The sequence below is a fragment of the Rhea pennata genome, chromosome Z, assembly GCF_028389875.1.
Source record: "Rhea pennata isolate bPtePen1 chromosome Z, bPtePen1.pri, whole genome shotgun sequence".
Lineage (NCBI taxonomy): Eukaryota > Metazoa > Chordata > Aves > Rheiformes > Rheidae > Rhea > Rhea pennata.
The window spans coordinates 9302907-9322608 of record NC_084702.1 but is presented as its reverse complement, the minus strand read 5'-3'; the positions used below and the strand labels follow the sequence as shown (position 1 = coordinate 9322608).

At 42.5% G+C, this 19702-nt stretch overlaps 3 protein-coding genes across 9 annotated transcripts in view; 1 reads left to right on the top strand and 2 right to left on the bottom strand.

Annotated features, from left to right (window-relative positions):
- The window catches only part of ELP1 (elongator acetyltransferase complex subunit 1), a 33006-nt gene extending 28824 nt beyond the window's left edge, over positions 1–4182 (top strand). For 4 of the 5 annotated variants that reach the window (XM_062599189.1, XM_062599187.1, XM_062599190.1 and 1 more), the window contains 3 exons: positions 98–252; positions 1314–1395; positions 2772–4182. In XM_062599189.1, the coding sequence (XP_062455173.1) occupies positions 98–252; positions 1314–1395; positions 2772–2839 (305 nt within the window). In that variant the 3' untranslated portion in view covers positions 2840–4182. Of the gene's footprint in view, positions 1–97; positions 253–1313; positions 1396–2771 lie in introns of those variants that run through there. The other variant, XR_009961131.1, reaches the window with a different exon arrangement.
- Positions 49–8486, bottom strand: LOC134153218 (actin-like protein 7A). Its single transcript, XM_062599192.1, has one exon. It carries the CDS (start codon positions 7314–7316, stop codon positions 6015–6017), a length of 1302 nt encoding a protein of 433 aa, XP_062455176.1. The 5' UTR covers positions 7317–8486; the 3' UTR covers positions 49–6014.
- A 130-nt stretch (positions 8487–8616) lies between these two features.
- Positions 8617–19702, bottom strand: APTX (aprataxin). Of its 3 annotated transcripts, none has more exons than XM_062599194.1 (8): positions 19512–19702; positions 19008–19144; positions 18004–18050; positions 15858–16187; positions 14276–14335; positions 10172–10398; positions 9216–9319; positions 8617–8906 (listed from the first exon to the last, which is right to left on the bottom strand). In XM_062599194.1, the coding sequence occupies exons 2-8, from the start codon at positions 19135–19137 to the stop codon at positions 8752–8754; spliced, it is 1053 nt and encodes a 350-aa protein (XP_062455178.1). In that variant the 5' UTR covers positions 19138–19144; positions 19512–19702; the 3' UTR covers positions 8617–8751. The 3 variants fall into 3 exon arrangements, with proteins under 3 accessions (XP_062455178.1, XP_062455177.1, XP_062455179.1); XM_062599193.1 differs by having other exon boundaries at positions 19444–19701; XM_062599195.1 differs by lacking the exons at positions 18004–18050; positions 19512–19702 and having other exon boundaries at positions 19008–19100.

The window sequence follows — 19702 nt, the reverse complement described above, 5'->3', positions numbered from 1 at the left end:
GCTCCCCTTCCTCCTCCCTGGCACCAGAGCAATACAGCTGTTTATTTAGTATGCCTGTCTTAATCCTCCCTGCATCGGCTTTTGTTCTCTCCTGTAGGAGACATACACATCCTTCTGAAGCAGCTTGTGCTATTTGGTTACGATGAGCAAGCTGGGGAACTGCAGCGAGTCCTGGAAGAGGTTTTGCACCTGATGGAGATCTCACTCCCAGAAATCTGGAGTCCAGAGCTGCAGCAGAGCTCTCTCAACCTGGTCCGTGCTTGTCTGCAATAACCATGGTGCCTGCCTTGCAGTTCCAAGTGTTTAACCATGTTTGACATCCAGAATCTTTCTCTGGCTTTCCACATCTGACCTTTTTTGCAGAGGTCAAAAAGATGTTCTGTGCAATACATTAAAAGAGCACTGCACCTTCTGAATCAGTGTACACTAGATATGTAAAAAGAGGCATAGCTTCTTACATCTCTAGGGCTGAATTGCTGCACTGGACAAGATGAGGCTGCATAAAGCTTGTGTCATCTTGTTCTAGTGGTAACTTCTTCTTGTAAGCCCTATCTTAAGCAATTTGTAAAACATAGGAATACTGTTTCTTTTCTTGGGACTAATGGTTGAAGTGTCAGCGTACCTTTTATATACTGAAATAATGATTAATCATCCTGATGCCATGAGGTGAACTACTGAGGGCTACTACCTCATTTATGACTACCAGGACCATATTTAATTTAGTCTGAACAAGTACAGTATATAGTATATATTGCAGAAAGGAGGTGGTTTGTCAAGCTTCTAGGCTTCAGTTTGATATGGTATTAGGAAATCATGAGGGTTGCACTAGTTGCTTTCCTGAGTACAATTTTGGTTTTTTTTTTCTTTCTTTTTCTCTGATCAATAGTTTTGAGTTTTCAAGGTGAACACAAAATACTCCCCGGTATCTTGTCCATAACCCCTGATCTGCAGGCATTTAAGGGCAGACTAAAACCTTCCTTATGTTAGGTAGCTGGAGCCCTCTAGTGAACTTCAAATATCATCAGCCTTATTAATAAAGCATGCTTGATGATTTATGCTATTTAATGTGCTGGGATGAGGGTCTTGCTTCTGTATGCTGAGAGGCTGTCCCAAAGGAGCTCTCTTTCTGCCTCTGTTTAGCTTTTCTGAGAGTTTACTAGGCTTTGATTCCATATTCCTGACACTTCAAACTGAGCTGTCCTGCAACTAGCTGCTTCTACTTTTGGAGACTGGTAGCAGAAACTTTCTGTAGGTATCTCCACTCTCATCTGGTTTTGTGCAGGTTGGAACATGTCTGTTGCTGCTTCTTACAGGTCCTGGGACCTAATTCAACTGCAAATAGCATTATGGCGGCCTATCAGCAGAAGAGGATGGTTGCAGCTCCCGTTGTACAAGGTTAGTTTAGGCTCTTGGTTAGAGGTGGGCGTTAGAGATGTAAGTGAATCCAGTGCTGTCAAGCCCTCAGGTTCACCAAGTGGTGTTAGCTGCCAACAGCTGTAGTGTATCTCTGGCCATAGGAGGCTTTTCTTTATGGTGTTGCCCTTCCTCCTGGCAAGTGAATAGCCTTCCTAAGCTTTCTTTTGTTTTATTTGCCCTGAATTCCTGTGTCAAAACTATTGTCTGAAACGTGTTCCTGGCTTTCTATGTTTGTAGGCTGACTGTTTTAAGGGATTTGGAAGCTCTGTAGATGGAAGTGGTGTTTTCATATTAGAGAATTCTTGTAACTTAATACTTTTGTGGCCAGGCCAGGCTAGGCTGTTGACCTAATCAGGCTATGATGCTTTGCCATGTTGGAGCCCTTGCAACTAATGCAAATGTAGGACAGCTGCAGCAGCACCCATCTCTCTTCCATCTTCCAACTTCCCCACTAGTCCTAGAGAACCCCATTGAGAGGAAATCCTGTAACAAGCCACTAGATGCAGCCCCTCCATCACTACTTGTGTGGGCTGGCTTCAAAGAGAGAAAACCCTGTGCATCTTACTCACACTTCAGAGCCAACTGGCTGTTGTATGTGATAGCACAGCAGAGATGTCCCAGCTAGTGGCGAATGAACTAGGTTCTGCCTGCTGCCATTGGTTGTTGCCTTATCATTCTGAATGATATCAGTTCATGGAGAGGGGATTGGTCTGGGATCTGATTTGCTTTGGCCTAGAGAACAGCTGACTGACAAATCTGTAAGACCCAGTCTGAGCTTCTAGGCTGAGTACTCTGGGTTGGTGGTCTAAAAAAATGCTCCTCCTGCATAAGGAAAGGTAAAATGGAATGGTCAAGAAGATCAGAAACCCTCACATAAGGGGGAAAGTGCAGGCAAGCCAAGTGGAAGGAAACACACGGATTTCTTTTTTTCTTTTCTTTTCTTTCTTTTTTTTTTTTTTTTTTTTTTTTAAGGGGCTTTAATAGCTCATCTAATAGAAATTGTTCCTTGGCCTTATTACAGAATTAAAGTAACATTAAATGACAAAACAAAATCTTTTGATCTGGATGGTTTGTGACAAATTTTTTGAGTCTTCTGAACCTAAAAGTCATGAGTTTAACATGACTACATGACTGGAGGCCACAGAGAATGATTTCTGTAAACAGTCCTGTTTACAGGACCATTCTTCATTGCAAGCTGGTGATATGTGGCTAAAGAGAAACGCTTTGTGTCTGAGACTTCTCAGCTTCCTTAGATGTAAAGGAGAGTAGAGGGCAAAACTAGCTAATGGGTAGCTCCTGAAGAAGCCATATCACTGTTACTCTCTGTGCTCACTCTTGTCCCATTTGCCTTTCAGATCCAGAATTACTTATCCCACCAAAACTCAATAAAAATCTCCAGTGGAAACTGCATCTTCTCCAGTAATTAAAAGCCAAGGATTTCCAGTGGACTCTGAACTATAGCTTTTCATTTAATTTCATTACATCTTTACAGAAACCATTTGTCCTGGCCTTCATGATGCACTCTTCTTAGGGCCATGCCAGCTGATTTAACTGTGACCCACATAACATCTTGCTAACAAGGACAGATCACTGCACAGATCATTGTCAGGCTGGTGAATAACAGGATGTGCAGCTCTAAATGCTGTTGCTTGTATCCAGCATCTGCCACCACCTTCTGCTTCCTCCCTTCTGGCTGAAGGAGCTCTACCATTGCCATCTGAGTTATTTTATCTACCATCGCTCCCTCCTGCAGGTGGTACTTGCCATGAGGACAGGTCACATTTTAATGGCTTAAGGAACTCGGCAGTAAACCTGTATTAATTTGAATTGCTGTTGTGGCTATACAAATGAACACTGTGTCTGCTTATCTGAGTTATCTCTTGAAATTGGATGTTGGCAACAGAAGATTTTCACCAAAATCACTTTGTTAGATCAGAGCGAATCTTGCTGTACCAACAGCAGCTACTGCATTGAAAATGGTGATACTTGCACTAGGAAGATCTTGGGTACATAGCAACATGAATAAAGGGAGGGGAGGGGTTTTGGTTACTGCTAGGTAACACTACCCAGATAAATTTGCTTTAAAGTCAAATACAGCTAATGTTGCCCAGTAGCACCAGCAGCTCAGTAGCTGTACCCTGACTGCACTGTGAGCTATTAGGGAATTGTTTCTCCTGCAAAATGATTTGACTTCATGCCTGAGAACTAGTTTTTACCCCAGAATGCTTCTAGTAAGAAGTAAGGGGACAAGTTCTGGAGCTGAAACTCTTTCAGGGGCCTCAGCCTGCATTCATGAGAGAGAATTTTGGCCTGGCAGTATTTGCATTCAATGCAAGTTTCTTCAGTTAGGCACTGTGGAGGAATGTAGCACAGTGAGCTACTTCCTGTCTGTTTCAGGTAGCTGTAATGTGCACAGCATGAGATGTTGTTACTGCATGGCATTATGCATGTGTATAATACTGCCAGAGCATTGTTTTCTTGGTGGAAGAACTACATGCATGGGGTGACTGTTGCCCATCAGTAGTGCTGAGATGGCCACAGGGGCCTGCACTGTAGCTGCTGTGCTGCCTTGGGATTGTTGGGGTGAAATGGTAAAACCATCCATTTTCAGTGCTGCCTGAAACACAGAAGTGATCTTATTTCCCAGTATGACTTAGACAGCCTACTCTACATGCTGTGGGGATGGCTTACACCTGTTGTCAAGTACTATGGTTAAAATGGAGAAGTTTTCCAAGAATAAAGCCTTGAGATAGCAAAACACAAGAATTGCTGCACAGGCCTGAGTATTTTACTGTATCTGAGTCCTCAGAATGGTAACAGCACCTTTCCTTTAGGTCAAAGTGGAAACCATCTCTTGAGATCTAATGAAAGGAGTGGCAGAGTCTGCTTTCTTTCCCAGGCTCTGGCTCTGACCTTCCAATTGGGATATGACAATGGCATTCCTAATTCCTGACACTCCTATATCTGTTGCAAGGAAATGCTCAGGTCTTGTACTGCCTATTTTCTAGAAAGGAATTCAGACTTTAAAAGAATCCAAGAAATAGTAAAACTGCTGCAGGCTTTGTGATGCTTTGTGGGACTTTATGCTTATACCAAAACACTCCATTTCCTGTAACGTGTAGGTCTTGCTTCTTCTGCATCTCCATTGCAATGATGATCAAAGGGGAAGAGCCTCTGATCTTGGATGGGCTGTGCTCTTCTCCTATCAAAGATAAATCAGTTGAAATCTTTTGCCTTCCCAATAGAAGATCAGTCTTCTGAATCATTCACCTTGTAATTCATCTGTGAAATCCATTGTCTCCTCCCAACTCCCTCTGTTGTGAGTGAACTTTGGCAAATGAGCAGTAGAGCTGGAACCTGCACCTAGTGGCAGTAAGTATCAGAGTCCAATGCTCCTTGAGCAGCTGCTTTTATGTATTCCACATACAAAGGGTATAATGCTCAACATCAGATTTACTTATTTGAAGATACTTTATGTTACATGGGATTTGTATTGAGCAGAGTGATACAGCAATATACTGAAATCATGCAAGTTTAAGTCATACTTAGCAGAATGTAGCATTTGAAGTATACAGTTGAGTCATAATGTAAGTGTGATTCTATGATTACTGATCTCTGTAATATGTTCACTGTCACAGTGCTGGGCACCTCCAGTCCCTAGGAGGAAATACATGGGTTGAAACTAGTTCAAGTCCATTGCTATTTTCAAAAATCTTTTGTTAATTACTTCAGTTTTTATACTCTGTGTAGTTCGAAGTCACCTACTCCCACTCCATGCTGGTCTGGCAAACTCAGGAAGATATTCACATTCTTTTGAGTAAGTCAGAAAAAATTTACACAACTGGCTGACCCACTCAACTGTGATACTGGTTGAATGGATCAACTGACTGTACTGTTGTTCATCTAAGACAACGGCCACCTCTGGTCCCCTTTGTGTTGAGATAAATTCAGCTTTCTTTGCAACAGCTGTAGGCAGTCACTCCTTACAGTCTTCCCTGAGCTTCATGGGCATCTTGAGCCTTCTTCCATTGTTGGGGCTTTTTCATGGGTCACAGAGAGCCTGCAGTGGGGTAGTCCTGACTCCTGCTTCCTACTTTTCCAGTTACTGGACCATAGACTCTGCTTCAACAGCAACCAGTTTACTTTCACATGACTTCTACTAGGCTGCTCTTTGGCTTTCCCAGAGGTACATTTTACCTTGAAATATGCTCTGCATTAGTTGGTGTCTTGACAGAGACATTGAATTTGCTTTTTAAGTTCTGCAGAAGCTTTTGCCAACTGCTGTTGTTAACAGTAATTCAGATAAGCCACTAATGCAAAATCATGCATTTAGCTTAAGAAATGCCCTAATTCCTGAGCAGGTACAGCTGTATGGAAGCCTGATTAGCATGAGAAGAGTGAAATCTGTCCCCCTGCTATGTGCTGTCGAGGTTCATCAAACACAAAAGATTCCAGACACAATATTGTGAGCACAATATAGCTGCAGCAGAGGTCTCTTAATGTACTTTAATAATAGTCAAGGGAGATGTTCTTGGTTTGATTAAGGAACCCTTTGTCAGCACTGGTCTTCCGGAGGATGTACTCACCCACCGTCATCCTCAGAAACACTTGTTAAAAATGCAGGAAGGACCGTATTCTTCATATTCCCTCTTGTAAATCCAGAGTTGCTGGAAGGATTGGAGTGAGGCCAAAATAGACCCACCAATCCAGACAGAAGACTTCCTCTGAGGGGATGCAGCAATGGTGAAGTGGTCATTTGGGCACATCCAGCTCAGTTCACTCTGGAAGCGGGCAGCAAAACCAGCCATCATAGTACTGCCCCCACACAGCAACATGTTCCCCACCAATATTCTCATGAGGGCAGCATCACACTTCTTGAGACAGGTCATTGTCAGCTGCAAAAGTCCCGGCTCCTGCGAGCAAAGTAAGGCTGGGTTGAAGAGTGCTTCTGCACACAGGAACCTCTCCTTGCCTATGGTGATGAGATTGCCATCTAGCAGTTTGTAATCAAGTTGTTGTTTCTGAAGAGGCAAACTCAAGTCCTGCTCAAGGTCTAGAGAGGTGTAACAACATTTTTCTTTAATATCTTCTACTATACTTAGCTGATCTTCTGTGAATGTGTTTCCAGACTCATTTAATAGCTTCATGAGATAACATGTGATGTCTAAACCAGCATAATCTACCATCCCAGTGATACTAGACATGACATAACCTTCATAGATAGGAACTACATATGAAACACCATGGCCACTCTCCACGACAAGAGCTGAGGTTCTTCCGTAAGAGTACATGGATAACCGGGACTGGTAGGCAATGTGAATGGCAGGTATGCAAAATCCTTCAAACATCATTTCAGCGTATTTCTCCCTGTTAGTGGTGGGACTCAGGGGAGGGTCTGACACCAGAACAGCATGATCCTCTGGTTGAATCTTCATCTCTGTGTGGAAAATATACTCCCACATATCTTGGACACAGTTCCAGTCCACCACTATACCATTTCTTAATGGGTTGATAAGCTCTAAAGGCACACTGATGTTCTGAAGCACTCTGCCAACAAAGGTTTCTTTTTGCTTGTCCCTAGTCTTAGCAGGCTCTTGTATGGGCTTGCCAACTGTTGATGAAATTACGTGGGAAGGCCAGAGGTCCCCTGCAAAGCCACACTTCGAGTAACCTGTGCCAATGTCTATGATTATGGCTCTAGTTTCCCTCACTGCCTTGAGGCTTCCCTTTGCCATTGAAGCGTGACTCCCCTTCAGGCTTTGAATGGGTTGTGGCTGCTGCTGCCTTTCTTGCAGACTTTCCCTGTACAGCTGTTGTTGTCTTAGAGCTAGTGGTGGACATGCTTCTCTGCACTGCCCTTCCACCATCCCACCTGGGTCCAAAGCAAGTGGCCGTGACATCACTGGAGGCTGCTGATGTGCTGCTGTTGATGTCACAGATTTCTGACATCAGACACAAGCTCACCCCTCAGGCAGCAGAGGGGTCGCAGAAGCTGCTGTTCTGCATGCCAGTTTGTGACAGCACAGACTTTCAGAGAGCTGAGCACTGCTTTCTGTACAGATGGGCTGCAGGTGTTTATGCTTTGACTTGCTCTGAGGGGTATTGAAAGACATCACACCTGTTCTGTGGTGCTGCAGAGAACCCATGCTCCATGGGGCTGGTGCATAAACAAAGTGTACAACTGTGAAGCAGCATCAATTTTCCTCTGGCTTGTCTCTCTACCATCTGAGGAAGGCCAGAGCCTGCACTGTTTACATTTGCTGTTAACCCAGAATAGTTCCTGTTGCTAAGCATTAAACTACTTGACCTCTGGGGACAAGTGAACCCCTGTCTTCCCACTCCCCCAGAATAATATGACAAACTTTCTTACACAGCAAGAGCGCTAGGTGCTCTTGTGCTGAAAGCAATTTCACCCAAATGGCATCTTACTTAAGAAGTTAAGGAGGACTTAGCAGGACTGAGCCCCACACTGATTCTGAACCCAGAGACAGATTTTTGCTACCAGTGATCTGCTGCCTATCCGGAAGGTCACATCATGACAGTAGTCAAATAAGAGGCTCATCAAAGCCTGGACATGGAGAAAATACAAAAGCATTAGGTCATGCTAGTTTCTTTATCAAGCTCAACATATCCACTCAGTAAACCTTGATAATGCATTACAGTAGGGGGGGGCAGCAAAGCTAGTCCTTGCATTTTGTGTGTGTGTGTGTTTGTGTGTGTGTGTGTATACACACACGTATACACATACATATATATAAATATATATAACACACACACAGAAGTATGTACATTTTTGTGCATGAAGGAATTAGGCCTTGAGCAGGGCCATGTCAGTGTTTTGGGGATGCTCTACTTTATGCTGTTTCCAGAACACTTTCCCTATGTTCCCATGATGGTTTTGCTGTCAGCCACGCCAATCTCTGTTACAGCATCACTCAAGAGACACTTCAGTGGCAGGCAGAGACATCAAGAGAAAAACCTGCCCAATCACAGGTTGTTTCTTCCTCTTCTGTAGGGTAAAGTTGAGTATAAAAAGCATCTAAGCTTGAATTGAAGTAAGTTACTCTACCCAAACAAAACAGTTCTTCAAGACTTATTTTCACCATACAGACAAGTATGGGTATGTCACAACAAAACTTCAAACACATCTTCAATTGGAGAAGACACTCCCCCCCCCCCCCAATTTTAAGCTTAACACACTGCTGCTTCCAGACTATATTTTGCACATATTACATTTGTCATTACAGTTAACAAAGGACATTCACATCTGTAACATTTCTACCTTTGTTTTAGCCTGAAATCTGAACACAGATTCTAGGACAATTTTTTGCAAATTCATTGTGGCCAATGCTTCCTCAGGTGTGTCTTTAACTGTGGGATAGTAGATAGTTGTTTTTGACAGAGGTGACATCGGAGGGGCATTTTGAGAAGGTCAGAGGTGTGCTCTCTCACCGTTACCTTCCCCTTGCTTCTTACCATCTCTATTACATCTGAAATAAGAAAAGAGGAGGTATTGTGACCATGTAGCACCATGAAATGCATTTAACACTGTACAATCTATGCATGCTGCTTTACAGGATAGGGTGTCATTCCTGGTCTTTTAATTTAAATTAAAATAATTTAAACCAGTCACAAAATTTACTTGACTTTTACCTAGTGCTATTCCCTAGTATATGAAGTTGAATAAATCTCTTATTTATTGGAATACAATTTATGGCTTACATATTTGTTTTGGAAAAAAAGCCCAAAGCCAAAGGCCACAAGAATTTTTATAGTTTTATATGTTTTTAAATCGTTACCTTCAGAGTTTAAGAAATACTCTGTTGTAAAAGAGTTCCAGTGCTTTTTCGTTTTCAGGGCAGGAGAATCAAAATCCTGGCTGATGACATGCAAATGCAGCTGACTGAAACAACACATTGTTCAAAGAAAGAAAAATAACTGTTAATGCCTGAAGTTCTTTTGCAGTTGCAGACTTGATTATAAGAGTCTGACTGCCTCATGGGTCAGTTTTATTGCATTATATTTGACCCACAATCCTGTTACAGAAGGAATCCACTCTGTGCTCTGAAAGCAGTGTCCCCTGCTTAACATTTCATCTAATTATAAATAGTCAAGATCATTACTCTGCATAATGCACTTACCCTCAAAGACAGTCCAGTTTCCAGAAAGAGAGTGACAATAGTTTAAATAAACAAAAGAATTACAACTGATATCGAGTTCCTGAATGGGACTTGGTATCAGGAACTCAAAGCTAAGTCCAAAAACTGGAAAACAACTTAGGAACACAGATTGCCATACTCAGATACTCAACAAGCATCTGGGCACTATAATCTCTGGACTTGCTGATACACGTCTCCAATCCATGCCGAGTATCAAGCAGGACAGGGCTTTAGTGTCACTCTCCCATCTCAGCTCAGTGTCCTGAGGGGAGATATACCCTAGTCCTTGGCTGTTTGCACTGCCAGCTCTTTGAGCTGTACTGGACCATGCTGTGACCCCAACTCTGATATGTGATCCCCAAAGGCATTTCCTACTAAACTAAGAAGGCTGTTTAGCCCATCATCATGTAGGCAGTAGTGAGTGCACAGCTGCACCTAAAGGACTTGTACTCCTAGCTGGTTTTTAAGCTTAGGAGCATCAGTTGTGCTATAGCAACACCAAATTGTCTTAAAGATTTGACCTCAAATTTGTATATCCAGAAGAATGGGTTCTGCATAACTGAGTTCTACTATCTGATGACTCATTTAGGTCTTACCTCATACTGGGGATTGCATGGTAACCCAGTCTGAACTCCAAAGTCTCTCTATCAGGGCATTGCTCAATCATTTTTTCCCCAACTGCATGCATATGTTCCAGGAGTTCAAGATGGTCCTTTGTGACTGACTGCAGGCTTGAAATGGAGTCCCATGGCAAGATAAGCCAATGGTAACGTGCTTTGGGATATTTATCCTTGATGACTACAGTCTTTTCATCTTTGTAAACCTATCAAAAAAGAAAACTAGGTTATTTACTGATTGGAAGTTATATATCTTAATCTGATAAATAACATATTCTGTGGATTTTGAGACATTATTTATCTAGATCAACTGTAGCTGCAAAAGTCCCTGGACAGGCAGAGGTGTTGTTAATAGAACTGGGAATGCCTCTATGGCTGATGATACTCATAGCATAATGACCACAATCAGTTTATCAAAGTTTGCCTTCCTCTGAACCACACAAAGGTTCCGCAGAAGTACACAGATCTCTGTGAACTCCTGCCACAGTATGTTTTTATGCTTTTAATTTCCCTTCTCCCTTCAAAAAGCTATCAGTGGGTCCAGCTATCTCAAAGAACTGTTTTTAACAGCAGCCAATATGGATATCTAAGGAAGAATAGAAGACTAGAAAATCTGTTTACAGTTGAAAGGTATTTTGTAAGATACATCATTTATGCACATGCCAATGGATGTGCTTCCACTCTTTACTGTGAAGACTGGTTAGCGTTTCCCCTTGCTGCATTCAGGGGACATTCTCAGCTTCTCCTCCTCCTGGTAGCTAAAACTGCTACATGACAAGCCAATGCTAACAAAAGGCATATTCTTATGGTACTCTATCTTAAAGTTCAGCCAGGAGCTAGCAGTGCAAGAGAGACTTATCCAGCACTGATAAGGAACCACAGTACCTGGCAGACAACACTCCACAACAATCATATGAGCCCAGGAGGCCTCTGGTCAGCTGGCTTGGAGAAGATGACAGTAGTAGTAGTCTCAACTGCAGACCTCTTAAATGATCTAACGCCAGAGCCAAGTGATTCAATGGGATCTAGACAGCAAGGAGATCTGTACTATTCAGAAGCCCGCAAAGTGCACTCAAGTAAATGGGATCTTTCCTACTGCAGGCAAAACAGCTGGGGTGCCAGTCAAAATATGCAGCAAGAATCTCTTAAGTGACACAAAGACAAAAAGGAGGCTTTCAGTGGAGGCACAGAGGTCTAAAAAAAAAACAGGAATGGTTACTAAGCAGGAAGAAATATCAAGCAGAGCATTCCAATTCAAGGAGAATTTTAGCTTGATTTAAGCTGGTCCTGCATGTGCTCCGTTTTCCGTATCACAGACCAGACAGGTGTAGAGAGATGTTCTAGCATCCCTCTTTAAACACTGCAAGAAAAAAGGATTTCTATTCTTATACAACAAGGATGACTTAGTTATTGCTACAGATGCCTGTGAATTCTCTGGAAAAATCACCAGTGAAGTCTAGGAAATGCTACTTCCTTCAGGCTTCATTCAAGCTTTGTGGTCACTGAAGCAAAAATCTTGGTGCTATGCTCAATATAAAAAACATAGGAATGCAATGGATTGACTCATGCTTTGAAGATTCCTGGAATGAAACAAGTCTCAAAGGTAATATAAATAACATGCACAGGGCTATATACTTCCAGCAGCATTACAGACAGAAAACATTCAAGTCTGAGCATTTGCAGCTCATGCTAGGCAGTATGCTACTTGGTGAAGTCATTCAAATAAAGTAGAATAGATTCCTTTCATCCGTTTTCGTTTGGCTTTGCCTTCTGCAAGAATCTGATGCAGTTGATCAAGAGAGTCAGTAGCAAAACAAGTACAGGTGCAATAAGGGTTATTAAAGCCTGTCAGGTTTTGAAACAAACTATGTACTATATGTGTGATCTCTTAGCAGCATGTCTACTGTTGAGAAATAGAAGATTTTTTCTCATCTTTGCTAATAATTTTCATAGGTCTTGTTCTACACAGAAAACTAAAATTTTATCAGCACACAAAACATGAGTGACTTTCAGCAGCAAGACTAATTCATGCTGTTGTATTTTTACATACACACATTAACACCTACACAGACTGCCAGTGGGAATAAAATTAAGGCAATTGTGAAAAAGTGCCTCTAAAAAATTTAAAAATCCCAAGCTGTCTGTTCTTTAATATTAAAAAGGAAAGGAATTCTACTGTGCATTGAGTTTGTAATCACACCTAAAAAAAGCCAACACTAAATCACAGTTACTCATATTCTAACATTCAAACAATAGATTTAAAACCAGATTATCTTTTGACTTAAGAAAGAACTGTCTTGAAAAGCATGAACTTCTGATTAAAGGACAAAGATTAAGCCTCATGTTTAAAAGGTAAGACAGCATTTCAATAGCTTTAGCATCCCTCAGAGAAAGACACATTTGAAACTGCTGGTATTTCCTGGATGACAGATACTCATTTCTTCTAAAACTCCATATAAAATCCAATATTTTAGGCTTTGATTAAAAATAAATAAATTAAAAAAAAACACAAGGAATTGGGAATTTCTGATTAAATATTAAGGAAAATATTTTCACCACGAGGATGGCCATGCCTCTGAGAAGTCCACTAAGGCTGTGGGATCTTCATCCTTGGAGATCATCCCAGCGCAAACAGATAAGGCCTGGAGCAACCTGATCTAATACAAGGGGTCAAGCTGTGTGATCTCCACAGATCTCTTCCAACTGAATTATTTTGTGATTTTCTGAACCAAAGATCACATGTTTCTGTGATATCTGTCCTCTCAGAGGTTGAAAAATGCAAAGAAAAAAAAACTTCTCCAGTGTTAAGATGGCAATATAGGAGAGTCACTTATCCCAAAGCCAAGCTATAAGGATTCTGGCCTTGATCTACTACAAAGTGGGGAGGCAGTCTTTCCCTCCACCCTTTCTCCAGTTTTATCATCAACTTCTCTCAGCTAGCCAACACCTGTCAAAGGTGATCTAGTGGTTTGGTCCTATAGAAAGATGCTTCTTTATGTAACAGTGCTGGAAGAACAAGTAGCCATACCCTTTCCCATTTTCCCAGACTGGTGGGATGCGAGTGAAATTCCTTCTTTTCACCTATTTACAAACACTTAGAATGTAAACATGGTTTTGAGAAGTGTTAGCTACTGGATTCCTCTCATCTCTAGTACAGTTCATCCATCATAAAGTAACCTGTTTCTCTCAAGGTAAGTATTCCAGCATGACCGCTGTTTGCTGGAGAGCATTCTTTCTATTTTAGAATTGAGCTGTAAAGTTTGTTTTGAGAAGAAGCAGGCCATATATTAGCCATAACCTAAAAATAAAGTAGCTTTTACTCATGGATAGAGAAGATGCTCTCAGAATACATTAACGAGAAAGCACGTGTGGAAGAGTTCTGAGATATATACACTACAACTATAAAATATAGCAGTTGTCAAATTTCTGCTTCTTGAGTCTGACTTCTCAGAAAGCACACAGCAGACAAAACACACAGCTGAAGGGGAAGTATTATGCAGCTAAAGGCAAGCAGAGAGTTAGGGGGAGGGAGATTCTTTTGGAGCATCTGCAGAAGCTTAGCAGAAATCACCCAGGAATTCCTGTAGGCAGAAAGAAACAGGGTGGATCAAGAGCCACTGGTCACATCCTGTCAGCTGGTTTTCCTCAGTTAACTGTTAACTGGTAACCAGGAAACTGCATCTCACCCAGAAACAAGATAATGACGATTGCTGGGGGGGGGAGGGGAAAGGAACCTCTGCTACTTTACCAGTTTCGACCCATAGCATCCTTTTAGACAGTTTCCCTAACAAAACACAGAAACCATACTGTTCATCTAATCTCCCAACAACCTTTTCCAAATCTTTTGACCAAACTTCACAGAGTTGAGAGCTCAAGGATAATGAAGTTCTGACATTCTATGAAGTCAAAAGAACAGAGCGGAGCCTTCCAAATTCATGCTTGCATCTTTCTCTGTGGTAGCAAAACTCAGCCCTTATGCAGTAGCCTGCTGGTTAATCAGATCACTAAAGTATGCTGCAAAAGGAAGAAAGCAAGCTCATTTTACTTTTACACTACTGTAAAGTAGGCATGTACAATTCCTACCTGCATTTTTGGATCTTGCATGGAGCTCTTTAAACCCTGAGTCCAGTGTCCTAAATGTTCCTAAGATACAGAAGGAGAAAACATTTTTTAAAGATAATTAAAAAACTAAATGGTATTTAAAAGCATTCAGTTAAATACTTTAATTGTAACAACAACAAAGTAACAGCTGAATGATAGCCAAATTTTTTGTTTAAAAAGAAATGCTACATGACCTCACCCACAAAGCTCCTTATATAAATTCTTAACAAGATACTGTTGAGATTCAAAGCAAATCTTTCAAATTTTGGAAAGTGTTATCAACAGGGAGTTCTAGATCTGTTTGAATTTTCTTTGCTCACACAACATAGACCCCGAATATTATTACTGATGCTAGATCATTTTACTACAAAACATGTAGCTTCATGGCTCACAGGGACCAAAGGAGCTATGAGGATCTCTACTTAGGAGTCTGATCACAGACTGCACAAAACAAGGAAACATTGTTGTAGCATCTAGCCCTACTCCTAGGCCTTTCAGTAGTGTGCAAGGCAGAGTGGCTTGTACAGAAAAGAAAGACAGGAAGATCAAGTCAGTATCAGCAGATTTCTCTTAACTGAATTTCTCGATTGATGAATACCTTACGAAAGACACAGAGTATACTTTTTCTAAAGTAGACAACATGTTTCTGTTCAGAGCACTTCACAGGCATTGCCAAAGACGATCCTCATCATATTCGTGTACAGGAAGATGTTCAAACATTACTCTAGTGCAGAGAAAGAAACAGGAAAGTACAAGCCAGCTAACAGTTTGAATCGCCTTTTCTCTCTGCTTATACTACCATAAATCAGCCCTAATACAACTAGCCTGAGGCTACAAATGAAATAACTGGTAAACTTGAGACTAGAACTTGGTCCTGCTGGGTTGTGTTTTTGTGCTGTCTCCTCCAGCAACCATATATTTAATTCTAGAAGCCCTGTGTGGTCATTGCACTTTTTGATTTTGTCCATGTCAGCCCAGCTAAAAACTCCATTTCAGAAGTATTTAGCTAGTAACACTCACTAAGGGAAATATAGTTCAACCATGAGGAATGATCAAAGAGGACAAAAAAAATAAAAAGTGCTGGGGAGGAAGCGTTCTACTGTGTGTACAAGCTTTTTGATTACTGCTGTATTCGTAAACACAGTAGTTTTCATCTTAAGTGGCAGCACAGATTCTTCATGGGACCCCAGCCAAGCTAAGCTCACGTGGACTGCCTTTCTCACAGAAATTACAACATGAACCAGAGATCAGATTCACACCTCTTCATATGCATACCAGCTCAGCAATCACGCTGATTTCTGCAGGAGGCTGTGAAGAACTCACACCACATTAGCAATTTTGTGGAATATGTTCAGGTTAGAAGGGAATCTAGGTAGCTTTCTCAGGATCTATGTGGTGTCAGGAACAGAGTCTTTGCCTTGGCACATGTCAGCTCTGGATACTCTGAGGATCTGGGTTCACCTGAGAAGTTTTCCAATAGGTAGTACCCACAAAAGTAAAAGACCGCTGCTGGAGAAGACAGCTCTAGGAGAACCCGCAGAAGTACTAACCCTAATAGACTTACCTTTTTGCTAGAAACCCCCTCATTTGGAGAAACACTGGAACTGCTCAGTCTACGATCTGCAAAACTGCCTGGTGTATCCACTGCCTCCATCTTCATACCTTTTCTGGGCACATTTTCTTCATCACTGTTTTTGCAGGGGTCCTCACACAGCCTCTTCTCAGCTTGTGTTTTCTTTTCTACTTTTGCAACAGTTTTCCCTGATTCTTCAGAGAATTGCACCGTGTAGGGGTAAAGTTGGTTCACAATATGCAGAACTTGGCCTGGCTTCACTTTTACCTCTTTATCCTTCCCAATATTCATTAAATCAACAGTAGTTGGGTTAACGCCCATCTTTGGTAGGGGAGAAGAGGAGGGTGGGCAGGAGGGGAGAGAGAGAGAGAGAGAGAGAGGTAGTGCAGATCTTGTAACTGTCATCACCAGCAACTAACACTCAGTTGTCCTGAAAATATCACCATACTCGAAAGCAAAAGTATTTTGTATCCACTCCACACCCCTCCTAACATTAACCCACTCTAAAGGATCAGGGAAGTTAGAAGTTGGAGGCACTTCTCTATCACTTCATCTCGCAGTCAGAACTGCTAGCACACAACCCTCATAGGCATGATGTCCCATGGACTGAGCAGCACAGCTGGCTATAGAGTTACAAGACAACTTATGCCTCACTGCCCACTTTCCCCACAAAAATCAAAACAAAAATGAAAAATTCTACTAAATAATTGCAAAAACAATGAAGGTTTTAATAATTACTGTTTTATAAGTAACAGTAATTTTAACAATTATTTCAGTCTATCTCCAGATGGTTTCCTAATTTCTAGTTATTTTGTTTTCTCTTTCTACTCCTTTCTTCTACATTTTGTTTTCTGTTTCTCCAAAATGCTCTCCTGTCAGCACATCAATCTCCAAACACCTGGGACCACTCTTCTGGCTCATTTCAAGAAAGGAACCCAGGCTCCTAGCACCTGGATCACTAAAAACAGGTCATTGCCAACACTTTCAACACTTTTTTCCCCCCTATTCAAAAGAAAAAGACAAAAACAGTCTATAGAAGTCCCCTAGAGAAGTTCAGTACAAAGGAGCCAGCTCCTTGCTCTTGTCTTTTCTTCTTTTTCAAGTCATATTGATAACCCTTCCCCATCCCAAATAAGACAGAGCTGGTGAGAATACTCTGTTTCTCCTAAGAGAGGCTAAATCTGTCTCTGTTCACCCCAGCATGTGTAAGTATGGGTAGCCTACAGTGTTTGCTTGAGGGGAAACATTTTGCTTGAACCTGAGAGTGACCGTAGGGAAATAAGGAGACTCTGGCTTCAGCAAAATGCTTTTGGTTAATGTTTATACATGCTACAAACTGTAGGAATACAGATCACACTTGTGACTGATGAACTCTGACAGTCTTTTTCCTTAGCTTTGTCACTGCAATACCTGCCTCTTCCACCAGATGGTACTGTGCCTCCCATCAGCAAACACCGCCTGTGACGAATCCAATTCCGGATAGAAACTTTTCAGCCCATAACCCATAGTTTTGCTCACATCACACACATTTCACATCCCCCTGACCAATATGCTATTTCTCAGCCGATCACTGGAACTGCTAACATTAATTAATAATAGTTAATAACATTAGAATGCCTTCAGTGCTGTTTCAAATTCCACCTCTCCCTAGAGATGACCACAACTTTGGCTCTACTAACCATCAAAATAAGAACTTTAAGAACTGCCTAGTGTCATAAGTATAATAAGAATTAATTTAACCTTAAATGAAGGGCTGCCTCAGCTTTAGAAATACAAGGCTCAGGAGGAAAAACATCAAGTTAACCTCTTGATTAGGGGAAGAGCCTTTAAATCTCCAAAATGTATTCCCTGGAGGAAGAACAGGCTGAGGACTTAAGGCAGTGCTCCCTGACAGTGCAGCTGTGGCTGCCTAAGACACAAGCACGTCTGGAAGGAACACTGCAGCTTTTCCACTAAGGTACACAAATGAAAGACAGCCCTTCTGAGGATCACCTAGCATGCTCACCTTCATCATAAAACAGCCTGAGGCCCTTCAGACTCTGTGGTCAGAACCACCACTTGCAGCATTTGTATAATGTAAGTATAACAACCACCTCTGCAAGTATCGGAAACAATGTACATCCTTTTGAAAACATACCTGTTTGACTGTGACATACCCCTTGTTACAATCTGCTTTTAACAGTACTGAGGGAAAAAAAAAAAAAAAGCATCATAAAACAATGTGAATAAAAAGACCAGAAAGGCAGAATACACTCCTGCATTTTAAGCGTGTGCTATCTTCTGAGAAAAATTTCCATGAACATTTTTGTAAGATTTCTGCCATGTTGTCTTAGTGTTTCTACGACCACTGCTAAGATGTGACTAACCTATATGACTGAGTCATATGTGCACATTTGATACTATGGATCATCAAAAATTACATCAAAATAAAGGGGAAATCTACTGAAATATTCTACAAATTCTGGCTATTCACATTAGCGCTCTGTCACAACATGGCATAGAAAAGGGCTGTGTCCAGAATGGAAGAAATACACAGCTGGAAAAGCAGAAAGGGAAGTATTTTACAGATTAAAATGTGATTTCTCCCAGTGGCTCTAAGAAATACTAAGTCATACGATAAATCAATTGGTGAAACACAGGGAATATGACAACCACCACTCACCATATGAGAGCAAAGGCAGTGGAACAGGACTGCGGACCTGGGCATTTATGTTAGGGCTCAATGTCTTAGTTTAAACTGTGAACTTCTTATCTTCCTTTTAGCAGGAAGGCTGTGTTTCTTCATATTGTCAGGACTCAGAGGTCTTTACAAGCACTTGTAAGAAACTCAATGGCTTCAAGAATCATGCAGCTCTGCGTATGAGGCTGAGACTGCCAGCTAGTGACTACAGTAATAAGCCTAGAGGAATCTTGCTTAGATTTCAAGGAAGAATTGTCACCTCCATCTCAGCACCGCACAAAGCAGGCCTATAAGTAAGGCCAAAACAAGGCTTTCTTGGCTTCACTGCAATTCCATTAAGCAGAACAACAAAGCTTATTGATTAGCATGAGTCTATCATGAGTGCTTATACTTGTGTCTCAGACTCTTCACAACTCTGGCAACTGCTGGACCGGGAAATCAGCACTTGAGCTGCATCTTACCTTGTTGCCGTGAGCACTTCTTATCCGTTATCCCAGTCTCTGGGCCACGTCCAATTATCACTGCTCCCAAGTGCGGCAGCTTGATTCGCTGACTGCATTTCTCTTGTGCCACTAGCCAGCACACACGCATCACTGCACTGTGGAGCCAAACAAACAGTACGTGACCGACCCGCAGCCCCTAGCACGCTGCCCCCCGGGCCAGCGGGGCCTAGGGGCTTCTCCTGCCTGCCTCTGCATTAGCTCACTGGGCTCACGGCCATGAAACTCCAGGCAACGCCTCGCGGTCTGCGGCGGGCCCGGGCGCAGCGGAGGCCGGCCCTCTGCCGGCCCTGGCACTGCTGCGCCGGCCCGGAGGGCGCCCAGGCCGCAGGAGGCGGCAGGAGGCCACGACCAGGCCCAGCCTGGCCCCATGGCAACGCCGGCCCGCGCCCCTTACCGCGCGCCGGGCCCCGCCAGCTCCACGCCGCAGCACGCCCAGCCAATCGCCTCCCGCCCATCGCTCACGTGACCAGAGGGCGGCTCTGGCGCCAGCACGCCGACAAAGACCCCCCTCAAGGCAGGCACGCGGGCCGTGACCGGAAGAAGGAGGGTGCGCAGGCACAGTGGGACGGCGCGGGCTGCGTGAGCGACGCGCAGGCGCAATGAGCCAGTGCGGGCTGTGAGACGCGCGCAGGCGCAATGAGACAGCGCGGGCT